Below are 23108 nucleotides of genomic sequence, written 5' to 3'. Positions count from 1 at the left end.
GCTAACTGTAGTAATTTTTAGGCCATTCTCTAGGATTTTTAGGTGCACATATGGCTATTATCATCTTTGAACAGATAATATGAACTCCTGATGGTTATGTATCAATCTCATTTCATTCATAAGAACTTCCCAAACAATATCAAACCACAGTCATGGCACTGTCCACCCTCCCTCTCTTCTCCTCACCCATCAGTTCAACAGTGGCATCAAACAATATCACTTTAAGACACAGAGATGAGGAAGAGTACTCATCTATGCTTAGCTTTTAGGGAAGTGTATAGGATATTACTAAGATTCTCAACAGAGAAACCCAAGCTAAAATATAAAAAGGTCCATTGTTTAGACTGAGAACATTCAAACTACCTGGAAAGTTCAGTCATTTAGAACATTTCATTAAGAACTTTACTACATTAAACAAGGCTTTCATTCAACATGGTGGGTGGGGAGGGGAGACAAAGTTATACAACTAAGAACAGGAAAGCTAATTTAAGACTAAATTTTTTGAGTGATGAGTAGACAGAAAACAGTGTTCTCGAAGTGTCTGATTAAGTTAGAATGAGATTTTTTTTTCTTAAAAGGTTCATTAATTAAAATTATGAAAATATATGTACAGTTTCAAAAGAAAATGATTTGCAATAATACTTATCGCTAGGGCTAAAAATTATAGTACAAATTTACATTGGATTTGATCTTCAAGTAAACTATGGTACTGTGGCAAGGACAACAAATAAAATTCACTTGCATGATATTCCCCTAGCCTATTAAGAGCCCTAAACAAATACAATATTAAGAAATCATTCTGGAAATCATGTCTGTTGAATAATGGCAGTGGAAATGAGAATTGTCTATTTTTCCAATGCTCCTAGAACAATTTAAAGGTTACCTTATTTTTAGCAAAGGTTCTACCCTTAAAATATGATGAAACAGGATATTCAAGAATTCCTCAGGATCTAGGAGAAAATTTAAAAATCAAATAAGTCACAGGCAAAATTTTTAAATCATTTTATTTTTTATTTCTAACAGTCATATTTTAATACTGAATTCAGTTTCATTCATCCAATATTATTTCAATTAAAAGCACAGTTTTCAAGTTTTCCTGACAAAGGAAAAACATAAAAGACATTTAAAAGTTATAATCAAGTATTATGTTTCAATTTTGTTGTAAGTTTATTACATTTGAAAGGGTGTAACACATCGCACATAATGAAATAGCTGTTATTTCTTTTGGAGGGGTTAAGGTAAGTGGAGTACAATCTGAGGTATGCTCTGTTTTTTCCTGCAAGCTTCTAAACATTACAGCTGTTTACAGTATGCTGCTGACAAGTTCAAAGTCAGGTGGTGAATCTTTGAGTAAGCCCATTAGCTAGGAAGAGATTATAACACTGTTTCCTGACTATAAACTTAATCCTAGTCAGCAGCTTTCTAACTCCCTTTTATAACAGGGAAAACTCAGTGGGAAAATGTAGAAAACCCAATGCAACTCTGCACCACAAGAGAGAAACAACTGAGAATATCATTGCTGGGTGGAAAGGAAAGGACTTTTTATTTAAGCATTTAATATACTAGAACCAGCCAGCTTCTTAAAGGAGTTCATTATTCCACATCATCAATCACTTTTAGAAGAGAGGAAGAATTTACAAAAAGAGGAGCTAACCATATATCACATAAAAAGAAATTTCTAATTTAAAAGAAAACCCCCCAACTACACAGACGCACGTTTCAGCTAATACTTTGACATGTGAATATGCTCTTCAGTTATTTTTAATGCATATAAGTTAAGATGGTCACCTTTTTCTTCAGAGGTAAATCCTGATGCAGCCTCCACCTTTTCAAGTATTTTCCTCAGTTTCATAATTTTTGTGGCACACACATATCCATATCTAAGTTAGTAAAAAACTATTAATTGATATTGGCATGTATTAAATTATATAACACATCTTAATCACACATTTCTTTTTTTTTTTTTTTTTTTTTTTTTTGAGATAGAGCCTCACTCTATCACTCAGGCTGGAGTGTGCAGTGGCCCGATCTCGGCGCACTGCAACCTCCGCCTTCCAGGCTCAAGAGATTCTCATGCCTCAGCCACCAAAGTAGCTGGGATTACAGGTGTGCACCACCACATCCAGCTAATTTTTGTATTTTTAGTAGAGACAGGGTTTCACCATGTTGGCCAGGCTGCTCTTGAACTCCTGGCCTCAAGTGATCTGCCCACCTCGGCCTCCCAAAGTGCTGGGATTACAGGTGTGAGCCACCGCCCCTGGCCCACACATTTCTTATACAACTCCAGTATGTCATAAATCAATAGGTTAGACAATTATTTTGAAGAAAACAATTATAGGCTTCTTCCTGAAGTTTGCAAAATTAAAGACCTAGAACCAGAATTATCCTAGACACTATTATATGCTCTACAAGTAACTGTCATACACTAATACAAAAAATTTTTAGGTTTGCTGTGACTGATTTTTTAAATAATATTTGCTTGGGAAATTAAAGCATTTACTTTATAAAGCAGAATATACAATTTTGAGAGAGAATATCCTTTTAATACTAAAGTGTGAAACAGCCACCAAGGGAAATGGGAAAGGGAATTTATAAGAAACTGAAAATCTAAAATCTGCAATCAAACCAATTGGCATAATGATGACATTTTCTCTCTTCTTTGTCTGAATGCAAGACACATTCAATAAGTTTAATATCACTTTAAATTTTTAATTCTAAAAATGGCTTCAGAGGAGAACTTAGCAGCTACCATAAGTTTACTAAGGACAAGTCAGAACTAGCTAGTTTTATATCCACTTTTTATACTATTCATTCACTCATTAGCTTCCTGCAACCAATACAGACTGAGAATGTACCACTTAATAGTAATGTAACCTGTCAGCCACTGGGAATACAAAATGAGTAAGGTGAAAAAGACAGGGTCTCTGAAGAAAAGCAGAGATTTCAGCACCAAATAAAACCAGTCAGCTATATACAGATATGAATGCTACAGACACAGGGAATCCTGATCACAACAGGGCATCTGACCAGTTTCTTACCGTGGACAGGGTAAGAAAATGTGATTAACTATGATTCTTAACTGGTTGAACAACAGGATCCAAAGAATGTTTATTCTTCCTCTCTTCTAGGAGGAAGGTGTTAACATGCCTTAGAGTTTCGGGTTTGACCTGTCTTGTTCCAGTATCAATTACTTGGGGGAAAAAGTAGTATGTTTAAAAATTTGCATAAGACAAAATAATTGATGTGAAAATCAAGATTCACAATTATCTTAAAGGGTAAGATCATCAGAGAAATCATTACAGAATTTAAGGAAAGCAAAAGATGTAAGTGAGGAAATTTATTCTCTTATAATTTACTTTCCTAGTCATGTGATATAGCAGATAATTTGGAATCCTCATTGTATTTGAGTATTCTGCTTTTTTGGTTCAAATTTGATATCAAACTATTTTTTACTTTAATTGATAAATAAGAACAGCATATAAAAGGATTAAAATTTATCTTAATATGGAATTTAAATAAATCACTTTCTCTCTATACTCCTGAATGAACAAATTTGTTTTATGATCTATGGTCCTAATTCTTCATAGTTTAAATTTTATAATGTGATATTATCACATATCACTACTACCACTTATTCAAAGTCCTTACTAGATATCTCCTGTCACTTGTGCTTGTACCATTACAAATTGCTTCCTGTGGCCATAAAAAGACATATTTATAATTCCTAAAGTAGGAAATGGAAAAAGAATCACCTTTTTAAGGCAGGTGGAAAGAGGCCAAATATATTCCTTTAACCAAAAAATATGGTACTAAAATACATCTCATCTGTTGCTAGTCCAAAGTACTAAACACTAGCTATTCTATAAAGAATTTCCCTTGCTCCTTTTCTTTCAGATTTAAGAAGCTAGACTACACCAATTTAACTAATAAGCATGATTACTTGCAGCAGAAGTGTTGGATAAACTATTTCAAAAGATAAGAATCCTAAGTATTATGTATTAGCTTTCCTAAACGTACTGCAATTGCTAAATTATAGTTTACTCTAGCAAAACAGGTTAAATCATTTCATGGAATATGCTATGTTCTACACCTTGGCCAGATTTAAGAAATTAAATAAGCAAAAAAGTACAAGGACCAAAGGTTTAAAAATGTGATATTTTACCATAAGAACCAATTTTCACCCATCTCTTATTATATGAAGACAAGGTATAAATTAATTACTATACCAGAAAACAGCAAATAGAACATCATGTAAAGGCAAAACAGCAATTTGTCTTCTACTTACATTCTCAGAGGATTAACAATTTCTGTCCTCAGTAGCTCTTGGGTTTCACTATAATATTCTACATCGTTCTTTTCTTTGGGTCTAAGTAACACAGTGTCCAGAACAGAACTAAAAGCAAATAAGCTGCAAAAGAAAAAGGATATTTTTCTTCATGCTGTAATCATAATTTTCAAGAAATAGATTTTTAAAAGAATTAGAAGAGGAAAATAAGTAAAGTCTGGAGAACAAATAACATAACAATTTGTGTTTTTCATTAACACAGGTACCAGGACCCCTGTGAAGATACCCATGGTTCAATCATGAGGACCTACAGATCCTTCCATGTTAAGGACAATACCAATAATACTGAGAAAGCAAACTGCAGATTGGCAGTGTTAAAGGATAACAACGTGCCAACAGAATATTAAGAAAGAAAACTTCTTTGCAAAAGTTGAAAGAGGGACTACAAATCTCAGTCAAATTACAAACAGACAACAGAGGACAGCATTTGGAAACGACTTCCCGAGGCAAGCACTACTCAGTGCCCCACTTCCCTCTCCCCATGCCCCTTTGCAAAGATCTATTACATTAATAAATTTCTTTAAATGCTAAAATCACTTATGAGTGACTAACAGGCCAGGTGCAGTGGCTCATGCCTGCAATCCCAGCACTGTGGGAGGCCGAGACAGGTGAATCACCTGAGGTCAGGAGTTTGAGACCAGCCTGACCAATATGGTGAAACCCCGTCTCTACTAAAAATACAAAAATTAGCCAGGCATGATGGAATGCACCTGAAGTCCCAGCTACTTGGGAGGCTGAGATAGGAGAATCACTTGAACCCGGGAGGCAGAGGTTCCAGTGAGCTGAGATCACGCCACTGCATTCCAGCCTGGGTGACACAGCGAGACTCCGTCTCAAAAAAATAAATAAACGAGTGACAGGAGTAACTTGCTGTTATCAAAGAAAAAGAAAATTTAGCTAATACAGATTTTTATCAGGAAATCTAAAGAATATTATATCAATGCTATAAGGCTTGTTTTTGTCAAAGTATTCTGCAAATAAAATGGCCACCACTTTATTCTTCTTCCTAGTTTAAAAATGTTAACATCCCATATTAACTTCCTAATTCTTATCATATGGCTACAGAACTGGCAGGCTACTCTCAATTTAGCTCAGTCTACAATCCTCAGAGCCTAAAGATTCTTGGTTCAATTTCCAGAGCTTAAAGGTCCTTGCAATGTTAAGGCTGGGCATGGTGGCTCATGCCCGTAATCCCAAGCACTTTGGGAGGCCAAGGCAGGTAGATCATTTGAGGTCAGAAGTTCGAGACCAGCCTGGCCAACATGGTGAAACCTCCGTCTCTACTGAAAATACAAAAAAAAAGTTAGCCGGAAGTGGTGGGTCACACCTGTAGTCCCAGCTACTCAGGAGGCTGAGTCAAGAGAATCACTTGAACCTGGGAGGCAGAAGTTGCAGTGAGCCCAGATTGTGCCACTGCATTCCAGCCTGAGGGACAGAGTGAGACTCTGTCTCAAAAAAAAAAAAAAAAAAAAAAAATCTTGCAATGTTAAGTTGTTCCACTTTGGAAAAAATTGCATATATGAGGGCAGCAGTGCTGCTACTGAAAATTGTTTTTTTAAAGAAAGTAGTTTTATGACTGCCTTTACCTACTAAAAAAAATACAGCACATAACAGCCAATGGCGTTACTGCAAGTTATGTTGTTTGATAAGTGCACAAAGATTTCCCAGATACCCTCTGTATATCTATTCCATTAAAACAATATCATTCACCTTTCTGGATACAGAAGCATGAGACAACATTCAAAACCTTCCAAGGAGTATGTCATGAAAAGCAAATCTCCCTTTCAATCCTGACCCACAGTCATCCAGTTTCTCTACTCAGAGGCAGATGGCAGTTTCTTTCACACACACTCACACACACACGCACACACACACCCCCATATGTGTCCCTGCCCCATAGCACTATCTATACCTATTGCATTCATTTTAAACTTACCAGAATAAGGTTGAGTCTAAGTAACAAGAATTGTAATGACCCTGGATGCCTTTCTTCTTCCCAATCATTATCTCCAGGCCTTCTTTTTCCATTTTTGGTGGAGTATTTTCTTCTACTACTTCACTTAAGTAGCCTCCAAATGCTGAAAAGATTTTTTTTTAATAGTAAATGAAAAGAATTCTTTTAAACTATTACAATATGTATTCCCATAAATATTTTTTCATTTTAAAATGTTTTTGTATTTTGATGCAAAATTTGTTTCTTAACTTTAAGTGGAAAGTAGGCTTTGGTTAACTGCTATTCGACTTGGCTTATAAAAATTGCTATTGTTCATTTTCAATTTCATTTCCTCCAAGATTTAAAAACACACTTTAGAGTATTATGTGTAAAAAGCATCTGTCAAGTAAAATATGTTTCCCAAATATTTCACTATTTATCTGAAGTTGCTTCATTTTCAAGTTTGAAAAGAAAATGAAAATTCCAAAGTACTATTTCAACATAATAAGAGTGTTTTTCATAAAGATGGCTTTCCTGTTTGCACCTGCTGAAGCCCCAAGATGCTTTTCCACTATTATGTAGAAGTGGAAAGGAACAGCACCAGGAAACTGCCACCAATTACACGTGATGAGGAGAGCTGTCCTCCAGCAATCAGTTGAAATCTACTTCTTACACTAAAATGCTGATTTCTTTGTAAGATACACTCACTGCTGTAAACAAGACACTGTGAGGGAAGTCAGTAAAAAAAAAAAGAAGGTTACATTTCAATTTCTACCACTAATATTGCTGAAAACTAAATGTCTGTCATCAACAGGAAGAGAAAAACAAACCACAATATTAGTCACTTTATAAGTCCCAAACGCACGTCCTAATACTTTTTTAAGATGTCCCCTCTTAAAACAACTTTCTTATACACCATGCAACATTTTTACTGATTTAAAGCTTAATGAGCGTTGGCAAGAAATATATTAAAACACTGTCACCATCACCTAATATAACATGATATGAGATTAGAATTAGAGTCATTCCAGGTTGTTAAGTAAACAAAAAGCATCCAAATACCTAAAGAGTTACAGCGCTCAATCTGATTGGAAACCGGCTGCAATGATGCAAACCTAGAGTCAGGCCTGCAGCTCTTCAGTTTCACAAACAGCGCCTTCTTCAGGGCACAGGTGAAATACCGAGTGCCTCTGAAGGTTCCATCCGTACAGCCTGCACACTCATCTTCCTGAAAAAGAAATGCTTCAATATGCATTATACCGTGCCTTACAGAGATAGTATACAAAGAACTAAGGTTTCTAAGACCTGTTTCTAGTATACCCTTTCTCACCACTCCCTCTTCGCACCTGTAACTGAGAACCTCATCGAGAAAAAGAAGTTGAGTAATCAGTGCTTCAGCCCACAGCTACTGATTTAAGAAGTGAATTCCTTAATCCACCATGAAGTCCTTCTTGTATTTCCTTTCAGAATATATGCTCCAACGTCCCCTGGTTAAACGGGCTTTCCCGCACCATTTCTACAACATTAAAACAGGCAGGGAAGGAGAAGGCTATTTATTTTAACCCTCATTCTTGCCTCCCCGCCATGCCCCATAAGATAGTATTCACTAGCATGGAAACAAACAAGAAAAAAAAAAGAAATATATTTAAATTGGCCAGGTGTGGTGGCTCATGCCCATAATCCTAACACTTTAGGAGGCCAAGGCGGGCAGATCACTTGAGTCCAGGAGTCTGAGACCAGCCTGGGCAACATGGCGAAACCCTGTCTCTACTAAAAATACAAAAAAATTACCAAGCATGGTGGTACATGTCTGTAATTCCAGCTACTCAGGTGACTGAGGCAGGAGAATAGCTTGAGCCCGGGAGGTCGAGGCTGCAGTGAGCCCTGACCGTGCTACTGCACTCCAGTCTGGGCGATAGAGTGAGACCCCATCTCTAAATAAATGCTAAACATACTCAACTTCTCCTTTCCTGATTACAAAATATCAAACGATATGTTCTTCTGATCTCTAAAGGGAAAACCTTTCCCTCTAGCAAAGGTCTCAAAAGATCTCTAAAAATGGTGATTAATTTTAAAGCCAGTGATATAATTATTAGAACTGACCAGGGGAAGGGGCTGAAGACGAAAGAGAAAAGCTGATGGCAAATTTGCTTGATTTACTAAATTCTGTTTAATATAAGGCGCCTAAATCAATTGGCCTAAAAATCAACTTTCATTCCTTGAACGTAAATCAACCAACATTAGGACAAGTGGGTCGCAAGCTTCGGGGCGGCAAAGGGAAGTCAGGCAACATGGTGAGAAAATTATTCTGCAGTGATAGCTCTTCTGACAAATATAACAGTTTGTCAAAAAGCATATAATAGGGTGAAATCTGCACAAAACCTCATAGAGAAAAAAATTGAAATTTTTGGGTCAAGTTAAATTACCAGTTCCAGTCCAGCGAGCACTTCATTCAGTCCTGGTGGCTGACCGATCCAACGGATTACCCCATAGAAAGGAGGGTTCTCCTTAACTTCAGCCAATGAGCCCACTTCTAGACCATGTGAGTTCCCAGGAGGCATGGCCAAGGGTGGACTCTCTTGGACGGGTGCAGTGTTTAGCTCTTCCATCACAGACTGGGCTGACAGAGAAAGTGGACTGTGGCCAATACTTCCATTGGTATTGGGCATCTTTGTGAGACTGAATGGTAAAGAGTGGAATCTGTTCTCGGTGGACAGTGAGTTCACAGGAGGAGGCTGGAGTGGTGGTGAAGAACGGTCAAAGTCTGTAGATATCTCTGTAAGAGATTTTGCAGGGTCTTCTGCAACTAAAAAATTATTCCTAATTAGAGAAATGTATTCAAGGATATTGACTCTGTCTTACATTTCTAAAAATTAATATACAGATCTAGTCCAACTGCCCACCTGACCTCCCTGCTATTAATAGTACTCTCATAGGCATCGCAAAGTTATTATCTCCAACAGTGTTCTCGCTTCTCTCGCCACCTCCATATTTATGCACCTCAGTCAATGGCACCCAACTGTTCAAACCAAAAAAATCTATTATCAGTGGGTATCGTATACGTGATAGTCTTTGTCCAAAATACAATTAATTGAGAAGGCGGTACAAAAAGATACCAAAAACCTTAAGAAATGCTTCTATATAACTAATGGATCAAAAAAGAAATAATATGTTTTAACAATAAAGGAAAAAGAGAGAAAAAGTAACAAAGAAAGAAAGAATCCTCATGGAACATGGCTAAATTAATACTTATAAGGGAATTTTATAGACTTCATTGCTTATTTCAGAAAACAACAAAAGCTAAATATGAACTCAGCATACAACTTGGGAAGTTAAAAGAACAGAATAACCCTCAAAAAAGTAGCAAAGAATAAACTAAAGAACAGAAACAATAGAAGAGAGAAAACAAACATACAATAAGAAGTTCAAAGGCAGAATAAACACAAACACAGAATGTAATTTAAGAGAAACCAAACACATGATAAAGAGAGCCACAGCCAAAAGCTATTTCCTTAAAATGACTAATACAGCTGACAGGCAGGTATTGCAGATCAATGAGGAAAGAATGAACTTCTTACTAAATGCTGTTGAGATAATTGGTTATCCATATTTTTTTAAAAAATTAAACAGGAATCCTACTCATAATCTACACGAAAATCAGCTCCAGGTGCCTTAAAAACAAATGTGGCAGGCAAAACTCTAAAGGTTGGGAGACCACAGAGTCAGGACTGTTTGCCTTTCCATTCTCATCTCATGAGTGTCATGCCTCTCTCTGTGTTCTAGTCCCTGGCAAACACTAGCTTCCATTCTTCCAGGAGGACTTTCCCTATGCTATTTCTTCTCCCAAGGAGGTTCTGGCCCCTTTCACTTTGTCATCTGTCACTCCTCTGGTAAACCTAAGCATGTGTCACTGCCCCAAAGAAACATCCCTAAGACCCTGAGAAAAATCATCTTTGGTGTAGTCTCACAGCATCATGCACCTTCACTGCACACACCACCAAGGCAACTCTACTTCTGTGTCTGTGGTTGTTTGATTAATTTCTATCTCAACAACTTAACAACTGCAAACTCACAAATGGCATGAACCATGTCTATTTTTTTCTCACCATTTTCATCTTGATGCCTAAAAGAATGCCTGGCAATCATAAGCACTCAATAAATATTTGTTGAACAAATGAACAAAGAAGAGAATAAACTAGGTGAAAATGACGTCCCAGGACCAAGGGAAGATAAAATTTTTTAAAAGGGAGTGCTTTAAAGAGGTCAGGAAGGAACCAGACAGAAATCTTCCACCCTAAATAGATCAGTTAAAGGAAAAGAACAAATTACTAATACATTGCTTAAACATTTTAATAATCTTAACAGCAGTACAGTTCAAACTGTGTACAATATTTTAGTTCAGCAATATTACAAAGAGTGGTCTACTTATTCTGTTTCCAAAAACTACAAATATTGATATAAAATTGGAAATCATCATTCTCAGTAAACTATCGCAAGAACAAAAAACCAAACACCGCATATTCTCACTCATAGGTGGGAATTGAACAATGAGAACACATGGACACAGGAAGGGGAACATCACACTTCGGGGACTGTTGTGGGGTGGGGGGGGGGGAGGGATAGCATTGGGAGATACACCTAATGCTAGATGACGAGTTGGTGGGTGCAGTGCACCAGCATGGCACATGTATACATATGTAACTTACCTGCACGTTGCGCACATGTACCATAGAGCCTAAAGTATAATAATAATAATAATAATAATAATAAAAAGAAAAAAAAAAAACCATTTTTCTTTGATGAGTTAGAAAGAAAGATCATTATAAAGAACACTAAAATTACTGATTACCTTCATCAATGTACCATGTATTTTTTGATTTGGATTGTGGTTGTGAGTCAACAGAAGACCCATTTAAGGTATAAAATAATTCAGATCTGTTTCTATTTCCAGGGTCTGAGGTAGATCCTATAGAACAAGAAAAGTTTCATTTAAAAATAAAGTCAAGATAGCATCAAAGTTTTTTTTTAGTAAGAGAAATTATTATGAATATGATGTTAATAACTGTTTACATAACCAATAAATGTATATAAACACAATATGTTTTTTAACTGTCTTCAGCTTTTAAAAATTTGGTAACCATTTTGACAATACTAAAAATATTTTTCAGCCCAAAAGTCAAGATAGGAGGGAAACAGGAGTAAGTTAAAAGAAAAGCCCACTCATTTTTAAAAAAATGAACTGCTTTAAGAAATTGTTCCATGTACCACAGCTTATTTCTAAATGTCAAAATCACCATTTTCCAGCTTCATTTCGTAGACCCATTGGTTCACAAATTTAACCTATTATTTTAAAAGAAGGTAATCCTCAAATTCTACATATAAATCAATATACAAATTACATTTAAAAAAAGTTTTAAACATTTTGGAATTTTTGGTCATCAAATTCCTTGTGTCTTTGAAAAAATCAAGCACTATTATTTCTTATAGATTGGATTTATTATACGTGAGAGGGCGAGTGTAGCTATGCCACAGCCATTTCATGACATTACCTTGTCTCAGTATTAATTCAAGGACATGCCACACACAGTGGGGGGCAGTGGGCTCTCCAGAACTCACGAAAAAGCTGATTTCCCTTTTCAAATTAAAGCAGGTAGCTGTACATTTTATAACTTTAAGATCTACTACAATACAATTAACATGCCATAGCTTAAGAAAATCTTTAGTCTGTTTCTACTTAAGTGAGAGTAGCAAGTTTGAGCTATCCTATATAGATCTATAGCTTAACATAAAAAAGACTGTTACCTATATATCCTGCAATTAATCCTAAGTCTCCCAGGCCCCAAGGGCACACAAAATAATTCTGAAAGTACAATTTCCTTTTAAACGAGCCAAAATTGTAATAATTGAGGAAAAAAACATTCTTTTCCTAACTCACATCTGAGTTAACAAAAATTCTCAGAGCCTTTTTAATGAGCTCTTTGGCTTGTATAACTACTATTCGATAAATCTATGAAGTATGTGGAAGCTAACAAAAAAAAGAGCTGTAAGCTCCACACATATTGTGAGGAAGCTTCTGGGAAAGAGAAGAAATTTTTGCTTAGCAGTTTGGGATTTAATTTGTGCCACATCTAGTTAGTAAAATCCATTTAATTAACCTCTAGTATACTTTATCCTATATAACATTATCCATATAGGATTATTTTACACAGTTGCAATCCTAAACTTTACATACAAATATTCCAAGTAAGGAGTTCCAAAAACCATTTGATTATAGACCAGCAAAACACACAAGACCTTATGGGGAACTCTTCCTGAGATAAAAAAGGCTGGGAACACTTGGCTTAAGCAACAGTATTTATATACAAGCTTTAGTTTCACTACTAAAAATGTTTGAAAGAAAAAAAGTCTACATACATGTTCAGAAGTAATAGCTTATAATCTTTTTAACGCTATGGCAAGTTAGGCATTATGTAAATTACTAAAGGTTATATGCTATTAATCCATACCTGTAGCCTTTGGTTTATTATGACTGGATGAACCTTTGTCCCCAACACCTCTTGACATAAAAGCAAGTTTGGGAGGCCTCCTTTCCTGTGTCACGCTCTCTGAAACAGTAAACATGTTTTTTAAAGATAAAGGCAAATTCTTATAGAAGAGAAAAAATCAAGGAAGCAATGACAGTAACAAAATAAAAAAAACCCTGTTTCCACAAAAAGGCAGAATTTTTAGTTTTACAAATTCCTTTTAAAGGCCATCAAAAGTATTGAAAAAGATAATACTATGGGGGAAAAATCAATGCTGTATTTCAAAATGTAATTTCTACAAGAAAATACCCTCTCAAAATACAATTCAGCTAAATGCTTTAACCTCTTGAAAATGTAATCGCTTGTAGTCAATTTTATTTGATCTCTTAAAACACTACAAAGAAAATCTTACTCGGTTTTTTACAGCATTTCCCAAATCAGCAGGCTTAGAACACCCCTGTGTATTATGAAGTGTTTCAAACTCAAATATTTCTTGAAGATGCCAAGATAAACAAAGATAAACAATTTCTTTACTGCACGGAACCAGAGCCTTTAATATGCTAATGTGCATTGTGAATTGCTCAGGGAGAAACAAAATAAACTTATTGATAAAAATTTTTGTGCCATTTTGCTTAGCATCTCAGATTAATATATTTCATGAACACAGTTTGAAAAAAGCCTGGTTAGGAATATGTATCATGGTTAGGAAAGAAAGTTCTGGCTAAGAACACATATCTGCTTTTAAAAACATATATGTTAAGAATAACACAGATGTGTATACAAACACTTATACATATAAAAGAGGAAAACATAGAGAATTATGCATAGATTAAAAATACAGAAAGCCAGAGACATACAACAATAATATATTTGAAGAAAACACTCACAATTATTTCTGAAATATAGGTGTAATAAGTGTGGCAAACTTGTTTTGAATACAAAGACCACTCTAGACCTTAAAGACCAGCAATGATCATAAAATACTCCTAAATACTGATCAAGGGAATGTAGAAGAGGCAGTGTGAAAAGTTCTTCCTTTGAAAAATTCAACAATACATCCGTGGAGTCCAACACGACACTTAGGAGTCATACCTGATAAAGCTGTGTGTCAGCAAAAACGATATCACCCACAGTGGATTTGAGGACAGAAAGAAAGAAATAGGAAAATTTTTACATTTTAAATACAAGGAAAAGACTTTTCTTAAAAAAAGAGGAAATTATACTAAATGAATTATATGTAAATACTTGGTAACTTTTTTCCATGGTTGAAAGAGGAGGGGGATGTGTTATTAAACTATATCTTAAACATCTCATAATACGATCCAATAGAATATGAAAATATTTTCATTCAAAAATTATACCAATTAACCATGATTTCGATCAAGTGATATAATAAGAGAAAAGCTATATACTAATACTGTGGTCCCCACTTATCCACACTTTTACCTTCCATGGTATCAGTTACCCACAGTCAACCACTGTCCAAAAATATTAAATAAAAAATTGCAGAAACAGACAATTCGTAAGTTTTAAGTTGCATGCTGTTTTGAGTATTATAACGAAATCTTGCACCATCCTAATCCATAATCCCTGGACGTAACCCATCCCCGTCCAGCATCTCCACACTGTCTACTCCCTGCCTTGTTAGTCACTTAGTAGCCACCTCAGTCATCAGATCAACTATTGCAGTATCACAGTGCTTACATTCAAGTCACCCTTATTTTACTTAATAATAGTCCTGAAGTACAAGAGTAGTGATGTTGCCATATTGTTATTATTGTCTCTTCTCTGATTATTGTTTTTAATATATTATTGTGCCTAATATATAAATTAAACTTTATCAGAGGCATGAATGTAGAGGAAAAACACAGTATATGTAGGGTTCAGTACTATCCATAGTCTCAGGTATCCACTGGGGGTCTTGGAAGTATCCCTTGATGAAAGAGGATACTACTGTTCTTTTATGATGTTGTCATTCAGATATCTTTAAATAGCACCCATGACAGCTACTTCAGAAGGAAAATCTTAGTCACTGAGAAGAGTTCCCAAATTATAGCATATAAATTTACTAAAGAAAAACAACTCCAACTATTAACTGTAATTAACTGCATATAACATTTTTAAAGTATGTTCACATGTATACCACGATATAGATCCATTATATAGTTAGTAACCATTATAACAAATGAAGCAAGTGCTCTTCCCTTTGTTAGGCTTCGAAGGTAGCCTGGCAGGACTGGAGGGCCAACTGGATGGCCGGTGGTGACAGTTCTGCTGGTGACACTAGGGAGGAGCTCCAAAGATTAGGAATGTGAGCAGGAGGGCACTGGAGTCGGAAACTGTGGCTACCTTCTGCCAAAGGCTGTCTGAGAGGGGGTCAAATATCAGCTCTGAAGAAGAAGACTTTCCATCAGAATTCTATACAGACAAAGGGGCACAAACCACCTCTAATTGCCCTCCAGCAATTACACACCAAATATTTCTTGTTACCTTGTCACAACTGTGTTCATGGCCCAAAACTACTTGGGTCATGAAGCAAAGCTTTCAAACTTATACGAATTATAAGTGATTACCAACTCAGGAAAAGATAAATATGGGATGGAAAACAAGGTAAGAAATAAATTCAGCTGGCAATTTTGTGTGATTAAAACAATCCTGATTAAAGACATTAAAAGATATAGAAGATAATTCCACCAAACAGCATGAGTAAAAATGTACAGAGCAGCCCTATTCATTCTAATCAAAAGCTGGAAACAAGGTATTCTACAGAAGAATAGAGAAACAAATTATGCTCTATTCATACAATGGAATACTACATAGCAATAATAAAAAAGGAATAAACTACTGATAAACAGGGCAACATGGACATTGTGTTCAGCAAAAGAAACCAAACCAAAAGTATCCATTATATATACACAGCAAGACTGCATTTAAATGATAAAATTCACAGCTTATCCATCACGTGTTGATTTAACCAGAAAAAGAAATATCCCTTGGAGAATCTTGAGCAGGAAATCATAACAATAAACTAGTGAACAAGTTATTGTTCAAATCAAATGAAATGTCTATGAATTTGAATGCCCCAGTAAATTAAGAGAAATTGTTTAATTAATGTACGGCTTAACATCAGCAGCCACAAGAGCATAATTCAGACTCAAATGAGAATTTAACATCCACAGAAATCTTATGAAGAAAATACAGTTTACTTGAGTAGAATGAGGTATTATTAAACCCGATGTCAGAAATATCCTACATAGCAACTATTCAAAAATCTCTAAAAGGTTGGGTTCCTGATCAGAATAAATATTTTCCATAATAGTATATGAAAAATTCTTCAAGAAATGCTTGAAGGTGCCGTACAGATAACATCAAAAGTTGCATGCTGAGATCTGGTGCTTCAAATTATCCTTCTTCGGGGCTCCAGCTCTAACTGTCTCATAGGACCAGGAGTACTGCCTATAAAGGCAACATTCATGGTGACTCCGATTGACAAGCAATCTCTACGAAAGCCATGTATTACTGTCTATCAAAATGTAAAATGCATATAGCCTTTGGCCTAGCATTCTACTCCTAGGAAGTTATCTTTTTATACGGACACACATGCTACCTGATATACAGATATGAAGTTATTCACTGAAGCACTGTTTATAACAGCAAAAGATTGAAAACAACCTAAATGCTCATCAGTAGGAGGCTGGTTCAAAAACTATGGTACATGCATAAAATGAAATATAATGCAATGATTTAAACAAAAGACCAAGTATACAACTTATGTATTAATATGAAATAATCTCTAATATCTATTGGTAAGTTAGAAAGGAAGGTGAAACTTCCACTTCTGGGAAGATAAAGTAGATGTACTTCCTATTTCTCTTGCTAAGTACAACTAAAATCTCTAGACATAATATATAAAACAAATATAAGAAGACTTTGAAAGGTAGAGATGAGAAGGTAGACCAGCTAGAAACCTCAAGACCTAAGAAATAACATCACAGAGACTTCCCTCTGTGTTTTCTTCTTGACAACATTCTTATCCCATACTTAGAGCTAAAAAAATCAGTACCCTGGAAACATCAATAGGCATAAACAAAAGAAGGCCCCAACAAAAGTTCTGCTCTCTCTAGCCAAAGTATATCAATTCTCCCCAAAGTTATATACAGGTTTAATGCAATTCCTATCAAAATCTCAAGAAGATTTTGTATAAGTGTACACAAGATTACTCTAAAATGCATATGGAAAGGCAAAAGATCTAGAATACCTAAAATAATTTTGGAAAAGAAGAATAAAGTAGGAGGAATTAGTTTAATAGATTGCAAGACTTACTTGTTAGCCACAGTGATCAAGACTGTGGTATGGGCAGTAGGACAGACACACAGATCAATGAAACAGAATGGAGAACCAAGAAATAGACCCACATAAATATACCCAACTGAATTTTGACAAAGGTAGAAAAATAATTCAATGGAAGAAAGAGTCTTTTCAACAAATAGTGATGGAACAATTAGATATCCACAGACTTTTTAAAAAAAGAAATTCTACTTAAGTCTCACACCTTATACAAAATTAACTCAAAATAGATTATAGACTTAAATGTAAAAAGTAAATCTATGAAACTTTTTGGAAAACAGAGAACAAGGATGCAAAGAATTTAGAACCCTCATACATTGCAGCTGGAAAAGTAAATGGTGCAGCTCCTTCAGAAAACCATTTGGCAGTTCCACAAATGACTAAACACACAGTCACCATATGACCCAGCAATTCTACTCCTAGGGAGTACCCAACAGAACTGAAAACAGATGTCCACAGAATAACGTGTATATCAATGTTCACAGCAGCATTTTTAATAATAGTCAAAAACTAGAAACTGACGTCCATCGACTGAAAAATGGATAAACAAAATATGGCAGATCCATTTATTGGAATATTATTCAACCATAAAGAAGGTTAGAATACTGATTTTGCTATCACATGGATGAACCTTGAAAAGATTATGCTTAACTGAAGAAGCCAGACACAAACCATGTATCTTTTATTCTATTTATGTGAAATGTCCAGAATAGGCAAATCTGTAAGAGATAGAAAGCAGATCAGTGGTTGTCAGGGTCTCAGCGTAAGAGACAATGGGAAGTAACTGCTTAATGGGTACCGGGTTCCCATGAAGATGTTCTAGAACTGGATAGTGGTGAGGGTTGCACAACATATTACATTTCAATTTTTAAAAGCTTAGGAGAAAATCTTCCATATGTAGAGCTAAACAAAAGTTGTTGAACTTGACACAAAAGCTTGACCCACACAAGAAAAACTTTATAAATTGGACTTCATAAAAATAAAAATCTTGTACTCTGTGAAAGACCCTATTAAGAGGATGAAAAGACAAGCTACACATTGGGAGATAAAATGTGCAAACCATATATCGAACAAAGAATTAGTATCTAGAATACATAAAGACTTCTCAAAACTCAACAGTAAAAAAGCACAGGATCCAATGAGAATCTGGGCAAAAGAGATGAGGACACCTTTCACTCAAGAATATATACGAAGGCTGGATGCAGGGTCTCACGCCTGTAATCCCAGCACTTTGGGAAGCCGAGGCAGGTGGATCACTTGAGGTCAGGAGTTCCAGACCAGCCTGGCCAACATGGTGAAACCCTCTCTCTACTAAAAACACAAAAATTAGCTGGGCGTGGTGGCGCACGCCTGTAATCCCAGCTACTTGGGAGGCTGAGGCAGGAGAATCACTTGAACCCAGGAGGTGGAGGTTACAGTGAGCCGAGAGCATGCCACTGCACTCCAGCCTGGGTGACAGAGCAAGACTCCATCTCAAAAAAAAAAAAAAAAAAGAAAGAAAAAGAATATATACAGATGACAGTGAGTACACGGAACGATGTTCAACATCAGCAGCCATCAGGTAAACTCAAATCAAAATCACAGTGAAATACAACTACAAATCTCTCTGAATGGCTAAAATTAAAAATAGGGACAACACCAAATGCTGGAAAGGATAGAGAGAAACCAGATTACCCATATATTGCCAGTGGTAAAGTAAGAGTACAGTCACTCTGGAAAACAGTTTAGCGGTTTCTTAAGAAACTAAATTTGCAAATATCAGCAAATATACACTTGGACAATTATGTCAAGAAATAAAGATTTTTGTGCACTCAAGAAACTACACACAAATATTTATAAAAGCATTATTCATAATAGCCAAAAACTGGAAACAAATCAGATGTCCTTCAATGGCTAAACAGTTAAACAAACTGATACATCCATAATATGGAATATTACTCAGGAATAAACAGGAACAATCCATGGATATATATTAAATAATATAGATAAATCTCCAGAGAATTATGCTCAGTGAAAAAAAAGCCAGTCTCAAAAGGTTATGTACCGTACAACTCCATTTATGTAACATTCTTGAAATGACTGAATTACAGAAATCGAGAGCAGATGAGTGGTTGTCAGAGGTTAAGGATGGGGCAGGAGTAAGAGGGAATTTGTGCGGCAATAAAAGGGCAACATAAGAGATCTTTGTGGGATAGGAATGTTCTGCTTCTTGATTGTATCAGGGTTAACATTCTGGTTGTGATGTTGCACACGTCTTGTTTTACAAGATGTTAATGTTACCACTGGGAAAAACTGGCTAAAGGGCACATAGGATCCCTCTCTCTGCATGTGAATCTATAATCATCTGAAATGCTGTAAAGCATATATCTGAAAAAGGGTTTGTATTCAAACTGTATGAATAACTCTCAAAACCCAATCATAAAGAAACAATTAATAATCGGCCAAAGACTTTCACAGATACTAAACCAAACAAGATATATAGATGACAAATACACACATGGAAAGATGTTTGATATCACTGGTCACCAATGAAGCGCAGAGTAAAACCACAATTAGATGTTACTAAAATTTTAAAAACTGATCATACCAAGTGTTGGCAAAGATATGGAAGAACCGTATCTCTCATATGCTGCTTCTAGGAATGTAAAATAATGCAACAACTTTGGAAACACAGCTTGGAAAGTTTGGGGGTTTTATTTAAGTTAACAGTCACCTATGATATTACCAGCCATTCCACATCTAGGTAGGTACCCAAGTGAAATGAAGGCATATGTCCATACAAAGATTCGTACACAAATTTTCATAGCAGCATTATTCATAATAGCCAAAAACTGAAAACAACTCAAGTGTCCATCAACAAGTGAATAGATATAGAAACTAATATAACCATATCAACAATAAAAAGGACAACATGGATGAATAAAAAATAATTATGTCGAGTGAAATAAGCCAGACAAAAAAGAATGCATCCTGAGTTATTCCACTTCTGTAAAATCCTTAAAAATGTGAACAAGTGTATACTGACGTAAAGAAGACCAGTGGTTGTCTGAATGTAGGGGGTTGAGAGGACAGGAAGAGGCAGAGGGAAGGGACATATTTTGGGGTGGTGGATATGTTCACTATCTTGATTGTAGAGATCGTCAAAAAAACAGCATTATACTCCCAACCCCCACAACTAGAACAGAAGACACAGGTTGAACTAGAAAAACAGAAATGTATAATTTTGGGGTGGTGCTAATTGATATGCTTCATCATAACAACGTCAAGAACATGAACATAATGTCAAATTAGATATGTTAGCAGTGTTTTTAACCATTTAGAACAGAAATATAAGACAGAAACAATTTTATAACAGGTTTAAGATTCCTGCATCTTTCAATCAAAGGTATCCTTCAGAAGCCAACTATTATAAGCAATTGACTAGAAAGAATTCTTTCCTAAGCTTCCCAGCTGTTCAACTGCTCCAAAAAGAATCTTTTTTCTTTTTTAAATGCTGGAAATATTAATTTTGTTTTACAGATGAAGGTAATTGGGCAAGAAAAAGAAACTAAGGAACTAAAGGAGACACTTTGACTTTTTTTTCCCCTCAAGAAAAGAGTCCTAATGATGACATGAAAGGCAAATGAAGACTCATTTAAATAAACTAAATTAATTTTCATTTAAACAACTTTAGTTTTTAAAGTCTATTTGCAAGCTTTATTTTGTTGACAAATAAGTGTAATTTATGTATTATGTTATAAAAGCTGGCATCATTCTTAATTATCTCCTATTGAGGGTTTATGAAAATCAAGCTTTAAAAGAAAAAAAAAATACCATTCTTTTCCTTTCTCTTCACTGCTCTGAGCCAGCAATAATGACAATGATAACTACTGATTTAGAAGATCAAAGTGTGCGTGACAAGTGACGCCCAAGATATTCATGTAACTAATTTTTATTATTTTAATCCTCCACCAATATTTTAATAAAACAAAACTGTAAATGTTTTTAAGATAAATACTACTAATGAAGAATTCCTTGTCAGGTTATATTCCAGGAAAAATAGAAAGGGTGGTTTTTTTCTTTGCTTTTCTTTTTAAGTGCTACTGTAGAACCCAAGATAATTTACATTTCAAACCAAATTTGAGATGTGGAAAAAATAGACAGAAGGAAATACAGCTCTAGAGTGTGTGTGTGGGAGAAAGCACTTCAAGTATTTATTCTACAGCCAACTGAGAAAAACAATCAATTATACATAAGCCAACTTCATAGTTCAGGTATCTCAATCTTAAATTATAATACTAAACTAATGATTTCCCTAGTCTCCTAACGTATTCAATATAATGAATTGCATTCAGTTGTAAAATGTAAAATTCAAAGAAATGCAATTAAGGTAGGTAAAGAGAACGGTTACTCTCAATCTAAAATGCTTTTCTTTTAATTATTTTTTGAGCTTTCAAAAGTACCCTTTGGAAATTAAAAAAAAAAAAATTGAAACCCACAAACCCACACAGGCACACCCCGGAGACATTGCAGGTTCTGTTCCAGACTACCACAATAAAGCAAATATCACAATAAAGCAAGTCACACAAGTGTTTTTGTTTCCCAGTGCATATGAAAGCTATGTTTACACTATACTGTAGTCCATTACGTGTGCAATACCATTATGTTATTAAAAATAATGTATATACCTTAATTTAAAAAATATTTCATTGCTAAAAAATGTTAATGATTATCTGAGCCTTCAAGGAGTCATAGTCTTTTTGCTGGTAGAGGTTCTTGCCTCAGTGTGGATGGGTGCTGACTGATCACGGTGATGGTTGCTGAAAGTTGGAGTGACTGTGGCAATTTCCTAAAATAAGACAACAATGAAGTTGGCTCTTTCTTTCATAAAAGATTTCTCTGTAGCATGTGATACTGTTTGATAGCATTGATAGCATTTTACTCACAATAGAAGTTCTTTCAAAACTGGAGTCAATCCTCTCCCAAGCCCTGTTGCTTCTTTACTAAGTTTATGGAATATTCTAAATCCTTTGTTGTCATCTCAACAATGTTCACAGTATCCTCACCAGGAGTTGATGTCATCTCAATGAACCACTTTTCCTTTCTTCATCCGCTCAAGTTTGATCATGAGATTACAGCAATTCGGTCAAGTACATTTTCAGGCTCCACCTCTAGTTCTAGCTCTTTTGCTACTTCCACCACATCTACAGTTATTTTTTCCACTGAAATCTTCAGTCCCTCAAAGTCATCCATGAGGGTTGGAATCAACTTCTCCCAAACTCCTGTTAATGTTGATATTTTGACCTCCTCCTATGAATCATGAATGTTCTTAATGGCATCCAGAATGGTGAATCCTTTTCAGACAGTTTTCAATTGACTTTGCCCAGTCTATCAGAGGAATCCTGATCTATGGCAGCCTTACAAAATATATTTCTTAAATAAAACTTGCAAATAGAAATTACTCCTTGATCCATATGCTGCAGAACAGATATTGTGCTACCAAGCATGAAAATAACATTAATCTTCTTGTGCATCTCCATCAAAGCTTTTGAATGACCAGGTGCATCATCTATGAACAGCAATGTTTTGAAAGGAATCCTTTTCCTGAGCAGTAGGTCTCAACAGTAGACTTAAAATATTCAATTAAGCATGCTATAAACAGATGTGTTCTCATCCAGGCTTTGTTGTTCCATTTATACTGCACAGGCAGAGTAGATTTAGCATAATTCTTAAGGGCTTTGGGATTTTCAGAATCCTGGCTTCAACTTAAAGTCACCAACTGCATTAACCCCTAACAAAAGAGTCAGCCTATCCTTTGAAGCTTTGAGGCCAGGCATTGACTACTTCTGTCAGCTATGAAAGTCTTAGATGGTATCTTCTTCCAATAGAAGGCTGTTTTGCCTACACTGAAAATCTTTTGTTTAATGTAGCCACTTTTATCAATTAACTTAGCTAGATCTTCTGATAACTTGCAGCAGTT

General features: G+C 35.4%; 1 protein-coding gene across 6 annotated transcripts in view; it reads right to left on the bottom strand.

Moving 5' to 3' along the window:
* Positions 1-23108, bottom strand: part of CYLD (CYLD lysine 63 deubiquitinase) — a 56555-nt gene that overhangs the window by 9893 nt on the left and 23554 nt on the right. For 5 of the 6 annotated variants that reach the window (XM_009250712.4, XM_054533019.2, XM_009250715.4 and 2 more), the window contains exons 6-13: positions 12785-12883; positions 11128-11244; positions 8705-9084; positions 7341-7506; positions 6282-6423; positions 4286-4408; positions 1789-1880; positions 884-950 (exon numbers count right to left, since the gene is read on the bottom strand). In XM_009250712.4, the coding sequence (XP_009248987.1) occupies positions 884-950; positions 1789-1880; positions 4286-4408; positions 6282-6423; positions 7341-7506; positions 8705-9084; positions 11128-11244; positions 12785-12883 (1186 nt within the window). 6 annotated transcript variants of the gene reach the window in all.

This window comes from Pongo abelii, chromosome 18 (genome assembly GCF_028885655.2).
Source record: "Pongo abelii isolate AG06213 chromosome 18, NHGRI_mPonAbe1-v2.0_pri, whole genome shotgun sequence".
Lineage (NCBI taxonomy): Eukaryota > Metazoa > Chordata > Mammalia > Primates > Hominidae > Pongo > Pongo abelii.
The sequence above is the reverse complement of the archived record's forward strand: the minus strand, read 5'-3'. Positions and strand labels throughout refer to the sequence as shown.